Source organism: Arachis duranensis, chromosome 4, assembly GCF_000817695.3.
Source record: "Arachis duranensis cultivar V14167 chromosome 4, aradu.V14167.gnm2.J7QH, whole genome shotgun sequence".
NCBI lineage: Eukaryota > Viridiplantae > Streptophyta > Magnoliopsida > Fabales > Fabaceae > Arachis > Arachis duranensis.
Window position 1 is genome coordinate 86,455,192 of NC_029775.3, and position 14,814 is coordinate 86,470,005.

Genomic DNA, 14,814 nt, shown 5'->3' on the forward strand with positions numbered 1-14,814 from the left:
CAACAATAATGGCTTTTTAGCATGTGCATAAAAACATTAACTCAGCACTTTCTTTCCACAATCTCGTTCAACTAACCAGCAAGTGTACTGGGTCGTCCAAGTAATAAATCTTACGTGAGTAAGGGTCGATCCCACAGAGATTGTTGGTACGAAGCAAGCTATGGTCACCTTGTAAATCTCAGTTAAGTGGATTCATAGGGTCAAATGTAATTGGATTAAATAATAAACGGAAAATAAGATAGTAAATAGTTACTCATATAATTCCATGGTGGGAATTTCAGATAGGCATGTGGAGATGCTGTGCTCCTCTCGAATCTCTAATTTCTTCTTACATTCATCCAATCCTTCTTACTCCTTTCCATGGCAAGCTGTATGTAGGGCATCACCGTTGTCAATGGTTACATCCCATCCTCTCAGTAAAAATGGTCATATGCTCTGTCACAGCACGGCTAATCATCTGTCGATTCTCAATCAGGTTGGAATAGAATCCCTTGATTCTTTTGCGTCTGTCACTAACACCCAGCCTTCAGGAGTTTGAAGATCGTCACAGTCATTCAATCCCAGAATCCTACTCGGAATACCATAGACAAGGTTTAGACTTTCCGGATTCTCATGAATATCGCCATCTATCTAGCTTATACCACGAAGATTCTGTTGGTGAATCTAAGAGATATGCGCCCGGCCTAAGGTAGAACGGAAGTGGTTGTCAATCACGCGCGTTCATAGGTGAGAATGATGATGAGTGTCACGGATCATCACATTCATCAAGTTGAAGTGCAACGTATATCTTGCCTTAATCTATGGTGTGTAGAAACTCCACCGTTGAAAATACATAAGTAAAAGGTTCAGGGATGGCCGAATGGCCAGCCCCCTAAAATGTGATCAATAGCCTCCTAAGATGAAGAATAAAACAAAACTGAGACCAAAGATGAAACGTGGTCAAAAGACGACTAATACAATAGTTAAATGTTCTATTTATACTAGACTAGCTACTAGGGTTTACATGAGTAAGTAATTGATGCATAAATCCACTTCCGGGACCCACTTGGTGTATGCTTGGGCTGAGCTTGATCTATCCACGAGCTGAGGCGTTTATTGGAGTTGAACTCCAAGTTATAACATGTTTTGGGCGTTCAACTCCGGATCATGACATTTTTCTGGCGTTTAACTCCAGAAAGCAGCATGTACTTGGCGTTCAACGCCAAGTTAAATCGTCAATTTCCGAATAAAGTATGGACTATTATATATTGCTGGAAAGCTCTAGATGTCTACTTTCCAACGCCGTTGAGAGAACGCCATTTGGAGTTCTGTAACTCCAGAAAATCCATTTTGAGTGCAGGGAGGTCAGATTCCAACAGCATCAGCAGTCCTTTTGTCAGCCTTTTTCAGAGTTTTGTTCAAGTCCCTCAATTTCAGCCAGAAATTACCTGAAATTACAGAAAAACACACAAACTCATAGTAAAGTCCAGAAATGTGAATTTAACATAAAAACTAATGAAAACATCCCTAAAAGTAGCTTGAACTTACTAAAAACTACCTAAAAACAATGCCAAAAAGCGTATAAATTATCCGCTCATCATAACGCAATGCTAATTTTTATGATACTTGTATTCTATTTGCCTTGATATGTACTTATATTATCTTTCATTACCCGCACTCTCTCCCCCATTATTGCAATTTTTGCTTCTACTGTTTTCTCACTTGCATGTTGTAGCTACTATGTAGTTGAGATCCTCATTATTTGGCATCAACCCACCCATATTCTATTTGTTTCGTTATCTTTGTTTCTGGGTTACTTTTCTTCCTTTTTTTCTCTTCTTTCAAGATGGCCACCGAGAAGGGAAAGGAAAACTTCTAATGGGGTGACAACCAAGTTCAGACACACATTCTTTGAAAAAAAGCATCAGTTGTAACATCCCGTCCACTTGCACATCTTAGCATGCACCGAGAACAGTGCAATCTTTAAGTGTGGGGAGGTCGATACCGACTTCCGGTGGTTAGTTATTTTCTTTTTCAACACCAATGTTTAATTCTCTTTGTTAAATTAGTTGTTGCATTTGCATGTTTGATCGCATGTTTGTTTGATTTTGTGCATATTTTACCACTACTTGGTTGAAGTAATATTTTTTTTTTCAAGAAAATTTTTATAGCATTTCACTAATTTGAATTAAAATTTTTATTGAACTTGTTTGAAGAAATATTATTTTGGAACATGGTTTTGGAGCTCGAACACACAAAACTAGTGAGATTTTGAGCCTAATTGATTGGTTGCATTTTATCAACCAATATTTTATTTTTGGTGTGTGTTGCTCTCTCTAAAATTGTGATCTTTGTCTTGCTTAATTCTGTATTTCCATTGTTTAATGTATGCATGCACTTACATGATTAAGGCACTTTGTTTCACTGAGCTTACATACCTATATGGCCTTAACCCTTTCATTATCCTTTGCAAACCAAAGTTGAGCCTATTTTACCCATTTGTTCTTTATTTTAGCACATCATTAACTCTAAGCGAAAAATAATAATGTCCCTAATTTGAATCCTTGGTTATCTTAGACTAGTGAGAGTGCTCATGAATTAAGTGTGGGAAAATTGGGTTTGAAAACATTTGGTTTGAAAAATTGGGTGTTGTGTATTCTTGAGAAAATATGAACAAGAATGTTAAGCATATGTTTATGCATTCAATACTTTAATCATATGCATTGAGAAAAACAAAAGAAAAGAAAAGAAAAAAAATAAAAATAGAAAAAAATATGAGAAAAAGAAAAGAAAAAAAGAAAATAATAAAAAGGGGACAAAATGTCCCAAGTTAAGTAATAATATCAATGCATATGAGTTGTACTTAAATTTGGGATGCATGAGTGTGTGGTAAACATAGTTAATGGGTAGTTAGATCTTGCATTGTAATTACATGGATTGTCTTAAGTTAGGTGGGAAGTTTAGGTTAATTAATGATTCAGATTTTAGTCCACTTGACCAAATACAATCCTACCTTGACCCTAACCCCATTACAACCCTCAAAAGACCTCTTGATTTGTGTATTTGTGCATTAACTTTTTGTTAATTGTTAGATGAAGAGTAAGTCTTAGAAAGCGAGATTAGTAGAGATTTGAGAGAATCAAACCTTAAACACCTGAGCGATTAGAGTGTACACACTTCTAGTGAGGGTTCGATGCTCGATTCTTTGTTCCCGGCTTTCATGAGCTATTTTCTCCTGCAAGTTTATTTGTACTTCATTTTTACGATTTGAATTAGTGAAATCCAGTTCATATTTGTTGTTGAAAAGTTTATTTACTTTTAACCAAATAGGTACAAACATTCTATATTTAGTTGCATTCATATAAATAGGTTGCATTTCATACATCCTACCATTCCTCTTCACTCTTATAGCTTCTCTTGAACTTAGCATGAGGAAATGATAATGTTTAAGTGTTGGGAGATTTGATGCACCATTATTTCATGATACATCTTGTGCTTAATTGAATGGATTTTATCCACAATTCTCACACTTATTCATGTAAAGTGCATGTTTGACATTTTCCTTCCTGATTTTGTGCTATGACTGAAAACATGTTTCTTTGGTCTTAATTTAGCTAATTTTAATCCTCTATTATTACCATTTGATGCCATGATATGTGTGTTAAGTGTTTTCAGGCTATATAGGACAGGAATGGCTTAGAGGATGGAGAGGAAGCTTGCACAAATCGAAGGAGCACAAGAATTAAAGGAGATAACCATCGAGGAGCGACACGTGTGCGTACCAGACGCGTGCATGTGAATTGGAGTTCGAACGGTGGTGCACGAAATTGTGATCATCAATGGCGCCATCAACATGGTACGCACAATTGTAATCTCAACTCTTTATCACAACTCCGCACAACTAACCAGCAAGTGCACTGGGTCGTCCAAGTAATAAACCTTACGCGACCCACGGAGATTGTCTGTATGAAGCAAGCTATGGTCATCTTATAAATCTCAGTCAGGCAGATTCAAATGGTTATGGAGGATTGATAATTAAAAAATGAATAAAACATAAAATAAAGATAGAGATACTTATGTAATTCATTGGTGAGAATTTCAGATAAGCGTATGGAGATGTTTTGTCCCTTCCATCTCTCTGCTTTCCTACTGTCTTAATCCAATCCTTCTTACTCCTTTCCATGGCAAGCTGTATGTTGGGCATCACCGATGTCAATGGCTATAGCCCCGTTCTCTCAGTGAAAATGTTCAACGCACTCTGTCACATCACGGCTATTCATCTGTCGGTTCTCGATCATGTCGGAATAGAATCCAGTGATTCTTTTGCGTCTGTCACTAACGCCCCACAATCGCGAGTTTGAAGCTTGTCACAGTCATTCAATCCCTGAATTCTACTCAGAATACCACAGACAAGGTTTAGACCTTCCGGATTCTCAAGAATGGCCGCCAATGGATTCTAGCTTATACCACGAAGATTCTGATTAAGGAATCCAAGAGATATCCACTCAATCTAAGGTAGAACGGAGGTGGTTATCAGTCACACGTTCATAGGTGAGAATGATGATGAGTATCACGGATCATCACATTTATCAAGTTGAGGAACAAGTGATATCTTAGAACAAGAATAAGCTAAATTGAATAGAAGGACAATAGTAATTGCATTAATACTCGAGGTACAGCAGAGCTCCACACCTTAATCTATGGTGTGTAAAAACTCTACCGTTGAAAATACATAAGTGATAATGGTCATCATTGGCTTCGGCCCCAGAGAGGGAACCAGAAGAACCAAGATGATCTGAAGATCTAAAGTGATCTAAAGATGAAAATACAATAGCAAAAGGTCCTATTTATAGAGAACTAGTAGCTTTGGGTTTACAAAAATGAGTAAATGACGTAAAAATCCACTTCCGGGCCCACTTGGTGTTTGCTTGGGCTGAGCATTGAAGCTTCCATGTGTAGAGACTTTTCTTGGAGTTAAACGCCAGCTTTTGTGCCAGTTTGGGCGTTTAACTCCCACTTTTGTGCCAGTTCCGGCGTTTAACGCCATAATTCTTGAGCTGACTTGGAACGCCTGTTTGGGCCATCAAATCTTGGGCAAAGTATAAACTATTATATATTGCTAGAAATCCCAGGATGTCTACTTTCTAACTCAATTAAGAGTGCGCCAATTGGGCTTCTGTAGCTCCAGAAAATCCACTTCGAGTGCAGGGAGGTCAGAATCCAACAGCATCTGCAGTCCTCTTTCAGTCTCTGGAACAGATTTTTGCTCAAGTCCCTCAATTTCAGCCAGAAAATACCTGAAATCATAGAAAAACACACAAAGTCATAGTAAAGTCCAGAAAAGTAAATTTTAAATAAAAAATAATAAAAATATAATAAAAACTAACTAAAACATACTAAAAACAATGCCAAAAAGCGTATAAATTATCCGCTCATCACAACACCAAACTTAAATTGTTGCTTGTCCCCAAGCAACTGAAAATCAATAGGATAAAAAGAATAGAATATACAATGAATTCCAAAAACATCTATGAAGATTAGTATTAATTAGATGAGCGGGGCTTTTAGCTTTTTGCCTCTGAACAGTTTTGGCATCTCACTTTATCCTTTGAAGTTCAGAATGATTGGCTTCTATAGGAACTCAGAATCCGGATAGTGTTATTGATTCTCTAAGTTAAGTATGATGATTCTTGAACACAGCTACTTTATGAGTCTTGGCCGTGGCCCAAAGCACTCTGTTTTTCAGTATTACCACCGGATACATCCATGCCACAGACACATAACTGGGTGAACCTTTTCAGATTGTGACTCAGCTTTGCTAGAGTCCCCAATTAGAGGTGTCCAGGGTTCTTAAGCACACTCTTTTTGATTTGGATCACGACTTTAACCGCTCAGTCTCAAGTTTTCACTTGACACCTTCACGCCACAAGCACATGGTTAGGGACAGCTTGGTTTAGCCGCTTATGCCAAGATGTTATTCCTATAGGCCCTCCTATCCACTAATGCTCAAAGCCTTGGATCCTTTTTATTACCCTTGCCTTTTGGTTTAAAGGGCTATTGGCTTCTTCTGCTTGCTCTCTTCTTTTTTTTTAATTTACTACTTTTTCTTGCTTCAAGAATCATTTTTATCCTCACTCTTCGTGTTCATCTGCTTGAAATTGTAAATTGTACTTGTACATATGTGATACATGAGAAGGGCTGGTTTTGGTTATGGTTAGAATTTTCTTAGCTGCTTGGTTTAGGGTTGTTCTTATCTTTCTTAATGTTGAGTGTATAGTCTGAGAACAGCACCGATAAATAAGAAATATACTTTGCAGATTAGAAACTTGGATCTGGAATGATTGATATAAGTGGAAGCCTATAAACTTCTTGTTAAGCATAATAAGGAATTTAAACTTGCCCTGCTAAATACTTATTGATTGATCCCATACAAATGAGGAATGGAATTTCATAATGACGGATGGTTAAGTTCAATTGTTAATTTGTCAAATATAACTAAGGATTTAGTGAGTAATTGGAGAATCGGAAATAGTTGGTAACAAAAAAAATATTAGCCAAAACATGGTAGGTTTCTTTGGCATATATATCTGGAATTCTTATATTCAAATGAACTGTATCATGTTCTTAATTTTACACATTGCTGCTAAAACATTTGAAATTCAATGAGGTTTGAGTGGAACATGGATATGATATTGAGTATAAAGATGAATTGTAGTTTTTAAGTTTAACTTTGTTTCTTTTTTCTTACTATCATCTGCCAATGTTATCTCATGTTTGTGCAGAATAAGTTCTGGATATTGGAGATTGTTAACAGATAATTACTTTTAGGTTATTTGAACAAAGAACAAGATGGAGACTTGGCATTACAGATGAAGATCAATGCATGTTACTCTTGGATTTTCCAATGTGAGTTGATTAAAATTTAATAAAACTGAATGTGACTATAATTTATACTTCTTTTTCAATTTGCTGAAGTTATTTTCTATTAAGCTTTTCGTTTGTGCTTGATATATGTTGGATGAAACTTTGTTTTTATAATAAAAAACCAAGCTGTATAACAAACTTAACTAACTTAAATATTTGTATCTGTTTTTGCCATCTTTTGTAGGTAAAAAAGTTCACAAATGTTTCCGAAACAATTATGTATGATCTAAAGGAAGGAAGTTTAAGAGGGCTAGAGGAAGGAGGAACAGCAAAGGGCTTAGGATTTAAGTCGTATTGTTTTTGTATTTTTCTTTAGTTTTTAGTTTTGGAATTTGAACTCGAGATTTATTTTGTATTTGAGTATTAGTTTTTAATGTATAAAACAATTATAGCAAAAATTATATATGTCACTAATTATTATTTGATTTGTCTTGTAATAAAAGTTGCATACTATATTTATAAGTTTGGTAATAAAAAAGAACTGAAAAATTTATATTTCGTATCGACGAAGGTAAAAATCAGAAAAATGATTTTTTTTTTTTAATTTTATAAGGCTATTGCCACACTTTTAAAGCGTGGCCGTATCTCTGCCTAAAAGCGTGGCCATATATCGCTATGGCCATATCTCTCTCTATCGCCATGCTTTGAAAGTGTGGCCAATCTCTCTATTGCCATGCTTCAAAAGCATGGCCATATCTCCTATATGGCCACGCTTTTAAAGCGTGACCGTATCTCCCACATACGGCCACGGTTTAATGGGTGGCCATTTGTAAAAAGCGTGGCAAAAGAAAAAGTGTGGTGATAGGTCACCAAAAGCATGGCGATAGAGCAACCGCCACACTTGTAGAATCCACCCTTTCAAAAGTGTGGCGGTAGCTCAAAAAGCGTGGCGAAAAGCTATCGCCACACTTTTTTCAACTTTTTGGCATGCTTTAAAAGCGTGGCAATAGAGCTGTTTTCTTGTAGTGACTCACTTAGAGTGAGGTCGATCCCACAGGGATTGATGGATCAAGCAACTTTAGTGGGTAATTAATTTAGTCAAGCTAACATTGGTGAGTGATAATTGATGCAGCAGAAAGTAAATGACAAGAAAATTTAAAGTGCAAAAAGTAAATTGGACAGAAACTTAAAGAGCAAGAAATATAAATTGCAGAAACTTAAATGACAAGAAATGTTAATTGCAGTGAATGTAAAGGGGAGTGGGTGCTGAAAATTTAAGAAAGCAATAGATCAAGCAACTGGAAGCAACTGGAAATTTAAATTGCATGAAGAATAAAGGAAATTGGATGCTGGGAATTAAAATGGAATTGAAAATGTGAAGTGCAGTAAATTAAAGAACTCTCAGATGAGGAAATTCAACAACAGATCAATTTAATATCAAAATAGAAGTGTAGAATTGCAGAAGAACCAAGATGGACTGAAAGCTTAAATCTCAATTGTTTTCTTAGCAAAACAGAAAAAAGAGATTGCAGAAGAAGAAGTTGAAATTGCAGAAGAGTGGAAATGAAACAAAAAGCAAAACTTAGATTTGATCTTTAATTCTTCAAATTCAAAAAGGAAAACTAAAAGAGAGAGCTCTCTACTCCTACTGATCCCTAGTGGAGCTAGCATTCTTTCTAAAATGAAAATGATGCCTTATATAGGCTTTACAAAAATAGATATGAAATTGAAATTAAAAACTAATTCCAATTAAATAAAATTCCTATTCTAACTTGTTCTTGTGCCTTTGAGTGATAATGTGGGCTTTGCTTGCTTTGGATTTGAAGAGAGATGGGTCCGGTTGGCCTTGGTTCAATTGGTTTAGAGGCATGGGTCAACGTTGCTTTTGGTTTGAATTGGGTTAGAGCCATGCTCCAGTGGAGCGCTCAGTTAAGTTAGTGAACTGTGTGCTCACTCCCTTGTCCCAGGCTCCTCACTCATAGTGCTCAGTTAAGCAACCAAACAGAGGGCTTTGCTTTTCTTTTTGTTGAGGCCCGAAAAAGTTAACAAAGTTAACTTAGCGCTCAATTTGAGAGCGCTACTTCCTTTGTTGCGCGTTAGTTCTTGCTCCCTTGGCTGTAAATATAGCGCTCAGTGAAAATAGTGAACTGAGCGCCCTTTCTTTGCTTTGGAGTGAGGCTACACTTTCGAATCCTGGTGAGTGCATTTTGTGCCCATTCCTTATGCCAATTCCCTTGCACTCTAGCGCTCAGTTAAGAAAGGCAACTGAGCGCCCTTTGTGCTTGTGCAAGGTTCCCAATTTCGAGCCCTGGTGAAGCCATTTTGAGTGTTGTGCCTTGCTTTCCTTGGTGACCCCCTCTTCGAGCCTTGGCTGCCCCATTTTTGGTTGATTTTTGGGCCTTAAAGATGCCTTTCACTTGTGATCCAATTGTATGTCAAATATGGATCATTATATATCGTTGGAAAACTCTGAATATCAGCTTTCCAACGCAACTAGAAGCACATCGATTGGACATCTGTAGCTCAAGTTATGGCCCTTTGAAGGAGGAATGGTCATGCTGTCACAAGGCTAGAAAAAAACCCGAAAAAGTTAAGTTAACTATTTTAACTTAATGCTCTCTTCAAATTGGGCGCTGGTGCCTTGTTTGAGTGCTACTTGGCCATGGGCCACCCTTTTAAAAGCGTGGCCTAAGGCATCAAAGTGTGTTCCAACTTCAAAGTGTGCCCCAAAACTCTTCTTTTCTCCTTTTTAGCTTATTTTGTGCTTTTTTTGCTTCTTTTTCTTCTTATTTCCTACAAAGTTTATCAAATCAAAAGATCAAGGAAATATACCATTTAAACACAAAAGAATGCAAAATTTAAGTGCTAATTATCAATTTCTTGTATGAAAAAGCATAGAAAAACATGACATGATGACATGTCATCACACACAAAAGTCCATTCGTCACTCTCTCAACAAGAAGAAGACAATTAACAAGGCCACAAACATCATAGAAACTGTGGCCAATAATGAGTATTTCTATGCTTCTGATAGAAACTCAAGAAGGGTAGTAATGGAGCTAAATCACATGGATGCTCTACTAGCTCAAAACAAGGTGATTGCAACCCAATTAGCAGCTCTAACCAAGCAAATGGAGAATAATCAAGTCTCAGCAATCAACACTTAAGCACCTATGCAAGAAGGAGATAGCCCAGAAGTTGAGTGTGAATGGGAGCAAGCCAACTATGTGAACAATGCATCAAGAGAACTATATAATCCCAATGCTAAAACTTACAACCTCAGTTGGAAGAACCACCCAAACTTTGGGTGGGGAAACCAACAAAACCATACCCAAACCACAAATCATATCACTCTAACCAATACAACAACCCCAGCCATAATTCAAACAACCATATACCCTACCATAATTCACATAACGCCCCCTATCAATCCAACCAACATCCACACAACAACCACTCCCAAAATGTATTACATCCAACCCCACAACCATGTGATGATAGTGACAATTTTGCAAGATTGGAAGCTATAATGGCATAATTAGCAGGAAATATTGCTATTGTTGCAGATAGACAATTGCAAGCTGAAAAGAGGATAGATTCAATCCAATAGGAGGCCAAATCTAACATAAAGAACCAAGGGGCAGCAATCTCAAAATAGGAATCACAACTAGGGTACTTGTCCAAGTAGATACCAATGCCTACAAATACATTCCCAAGTGATACCATGACTAATCCAAGAGGAGAATGCAAGGCCATCACACTAAGAAGTGGAAAGGTGGTGGAGGAGACTTCATCAAGCCATAACTTGCAAGAAAAATAAGCTATAAATGACTCAGAAACCAAGAAAGAAGAGGAGACACTTACTCCAGCCCCACCAAAGCAAGTCTTAAAACCTTATGTACCAAAAGCACCCTACCCACAAAGGCTGAGAAAGGATGGGAAGGACAGCCAGTTTTCTAGGTTTTTGGAGATCTTTAAGAGGCTTCAAATCAACATCCCTTTTGCTGAGGCATTAGAGCAAATGCCACTCTATGCCAAGCTCTTAAAAGAGCTCATGACAAAGGAAAAGAAACTGGAGAGTAAAGGAAACTGTAGTGCTCACAAAAGAATGTAGTGCCATAATACAAAAGAAGCTTCCCCAAAAGATGAAAGACCCTGGGAGCTTTCAAATCCTCTACATCATAGGAGAAATTAGCATTAAAAAAGCACTATTGATCTGAGGGCCAACATCAACCTTATATCCTTAGTCATGATGAAGAGAATGAGAATTGAAGAGGCCAAACTAACAAGGATGGCACTCCAATTAGCTCATAGAACATTCAAGTTTCCCTATGTAGTGATGGAAGACTTGTTGGTTAAGGTGGGGGAGTTCATCTTCCCAGCTAACTTTGTAGTGCTTGATATGGAGGAAAAGGCCAATGCATCAATCATATTAGGAAGACCATTCCTAGCTACAGTTGGGGCCATAATTGATGTGCAAAAGGGAGAGTTGGTCCTAAGGCTGCATGAAAAAAAGATGGTGTTCAATGTTTTCACTGCAATGAGCTACCCCAAAGAATCCATTGGAGAATATATGATGGTGGACACAATGGTAAAGTTAGTTCAGGGAGTTCTAGAAGAAGAACAATTTAAAGAAGCAATGGAGCAAGATCCTCAAACATCATGTGGTGAACTACCACAACAATTCATAGAAGGCTCAATCATGCTAAACAAGGCAAACATGGAGAAAGTGGAAGCACCAAAGTTGGAGTTGAAGACCCTGCCCCCAAGCTTGAAGTATGCTTACTTGGGGAGCAATGACACATATCCAGTAATTATAAATTTAAGCTTGGGTGAAGAACAACAAGAGAAGCTCATTAATATGTTGAGGCAACACAAGGATGCCATAGGATGGACACTTTCAGATTTAAAGGGGATTAGTCCTTCAATGTGCATGCATAAAATCCTTTTTGAGGAGGATGCCAAACTCTCAATACAATCCCAAAGAAGATTAAACCCAACAATGAAGGAAGTGGTGCAAAAGGAAGTGCTGAAGTTATGACAAGCAGGGGTGATTTACCCCATCTCAAATAGCCCTTAGGTGAGTCCGGTCCAAGTGGTCTCCAAGAAGAGAGGAATCAAAGTTGTGCCAAATGAAAGAAATGAATTGATACCAACAAAAATAATGACTGGATGGAACATGTTTATAGACTACAGAAAGCTCAATGAATCCACAAGGAAGGATCATTTTCCTCTACCATTCATGGACCAAATATTGGAGAAGCTTGTTGGACATGAGTACTATTGTTTCTTGGATGGATACTCAGGCTACAACCAGATTGTAGTGGATCCTAAAGACAAAGAGAAAAATTCTTTCACTTGCCCTTATGGTGTTTTTGCATATAGACGTATGCCCTTTGGTTTGTGCAATGCACCTACCACATTCCAAAGGTGCATGCTGTCCATTTTTTCTGATATGATTGAGAGGTTTATTGAGGTTTTCATGGATAATTTTTCAGTGTTTGGTGACTCCTTTCCTAATTGCTTACACCATCTTGCCTTAGTGCTCAAGAGATGCCAAGAGACTAACCTAGTTTTGAACTGGGAAAAGTGCCATTTTATGGTAACCGAATGGGTAGTCCTTGGTCACAAAATCTCTAAGAAAGGCATAGAGGTGGACAGAGCCAAGGTAGAAGTGACTGAAAAATTACCTCCACCTTGCAATGTCAAAGCAATTAGGAGTTTTTAGAGCATACTGGGTTTTATAGAAGGTTCATTAGATACTTTTCAAAAATTGCCAAACCTTTGAGTAACTTGCTTGTCTCTAATGTACTATTTATTTTTGATAGAGAATGCATGCAAGCTTTTGATGAGCTTAAAAGTAAGCTCTCCTCTACATATTATAGCACCACCTAGTTGGGATTTACCTTTTGAATTGATGTGTAATGCATCATATTTTGCTATTGGTGCTATTTTAGGACAAAGGAGAGACAAGCTGGTACATGTCATTTATTATGCTAGCAAGGTTCTTAATGAAGCCCAAAGAAACTACACCACCACAGAAAAAGAACTTCTTGCTATAGTTTTTGCATTTGATAAGTTCATATTTTACCTCATTGGTTCTAAAGTCATTGTGTTTACTGACCATGCAGCTCTTAAATACTTGCTAACCAAGCAAGAATCCAAGCCTAGACTGATAAGATGGATCTTACTACTCCAAGAGGTTAATATTGAGATTAAGGATAGAAGTGGAGCAAAAAACAAGGTGGCTGACCACCTATTAAGGATCCCAAATGAGGAAGATAAAACACACAGCCCCGGGGTGAATGAGAGCTTCCCGAATGAACAGTTGATGGTGATCCAAGATGCCCCATGGTTTGCAGATAGAGCCAATTTCAAGGCTATTGGAGAACTACCTTCCAACATCAACAAGCACTTGAAGAGGAAGCTCATCAATGATATCAAGCATTACATTTGGGATGATTCTTACCTCTTCAAGAAATGTGCTGATGGTATCCTAAGAAGGTGCATCTCTCATGAGGAAGGACAAAGGTCCTTTGGCATTGCCATGGGTCTATCTTTGGAGGACATTTTAGTGGAAAAAGGACTGCAGCCAAGGTGTTACAATGTGGATTCTTTTGGCCTATAATATTCAAAGATGCAAAGGAGTTTGTGACAAGGTGCAATGAGTGTCAAAGAGCTGACAACTTACCCAAGAAGAATGAAATGCCACAGAGATTCATCATGGAGTTGGAGTTGTTTGATGTTTGGGGGATTGATTTCATGGGACCATTCCCAACCTCATACTCAAACAACTACATATTGGTGGTTGTGGACTATGTGTCCAAATGGGTAGAGGTCATAGCAACTTCAACAAATGATAACAAAGTGGTGATCAACTTCTTGAGGAAGAACATATTTAGCCGGTTTGGGGTTCCAAGAGCTCTTATAAGTGATGGGGAAACTCATTTTTGGAACAAGCAACTTGAGACACTCCTCCTAAAATATGGTGTCAAGCACAAGGTAGCAATCCCATACCACCCGCAAACCAATGGTCAAGCTAAAATTTCAAATAGAGAGCTTAAGAGAATCCTTGAGAAGACTATTGGAAACTCAAGAAAAGATTGGTCCAAGAAGCTAGATAATACATTATGGGCTTATAGAACAGCTTTTAAGACACACATTTGCATGTCTTCATATCAATTGGTGTTTGGAAAGGCTTGTCATCTACCAATGAGCTTGAACATAGAGCCTTTTAGGCTCTAAAAATGTTGAAATTTGATAGTCAAGCTATTGGGGAAAGAAGATTGCTGCAGCTCAATAAGTTAGATGAATTCAGATATCAAGCTTATGAAAATGCCAAGATTTACAAGGAGAAAACAAAGAAATGGCATGATCAAAAGCTAACAAGAAGAGAGTTTATAGAAGGTCAACAAGTACTATTGTACAACTCAAGGCTCAAGTTTTTCCCAGGAAAGTTGAAGTCAAGGTGGTCTGGCCCATTTACAGTCATCAAGGCTTCCCCTTATGGTCATGTGGAACTTATGGATGACAAAACACAGAGGACTTTCACTGTCAATGGCCACAGGCTTAAGCATTACTTGGGAGACACATTGGATGAGCAAAGGGTGAACTATTCCCTCAACTGAAGAGGAAGAATCGTCAAGCTAGTGACGTTAAAGAAGCACTAGTTAGGAGGCACCCTAACACTCATATCCTTTCAGTTTCATGCTTTCTATAGTAGTTTATGTTTAGTCACTTAGGTTGTTTAATTTTCAGTTTCATTTGTTAGTTAATTAGTTGATAGTTTCCTTGCTTTGAATTTTAAAAGTTTTTCTAGCATGCTGGAAGTGCAATCTTGCATGCTATACTATATGAGGTTGATTAATTGGGCTAAGAAACTAGCTAAAGAGCTAAGTTTGGTGTGGCCACTAACCCACTTAATTTGAGCTTACATCAAAATAATTGAATTAATCTTGTAGTAAGCCTAAA

At 37.6% G+C, this 14,814-nt stretch overlaps 1 protein-coding gene and 1 long non-coding RNA gene across 2 annotated transcripts; both read left to right on the forward strand.

Annotated features, from left to right (window-relative positions):
* Positions 1-6,126: 6,126 nt before the first annotated feature.
* Positions 6,127-7,325, forward strand: LOC110280751 (uncharacterized). Its single transcript, XR_002375037.2, has 2 exons — positions 6,127-6,885; positions 7,088-7,325. It is a non-coding gene; the product is annotated as an uncharacterized LOC110280751 (long non-coding RNA).
* A 6,765-nt stretch (positions 7,326-14,090) lies between these two features.
* LOC107484835 (uncharacterized) lies at positions 14,091-14,471 on the forward strand. Its single transcript, XM_016105379.1, has one exon. It carries the CDS (start codon positions 14,091-14,093, stop codon positions 14,469-14,471), a length of 381 nt encoding a protein of 126 aa, XP_015960865.1.
* Positions 14,472-14,814: the final 343 nt, after the last annotated feature.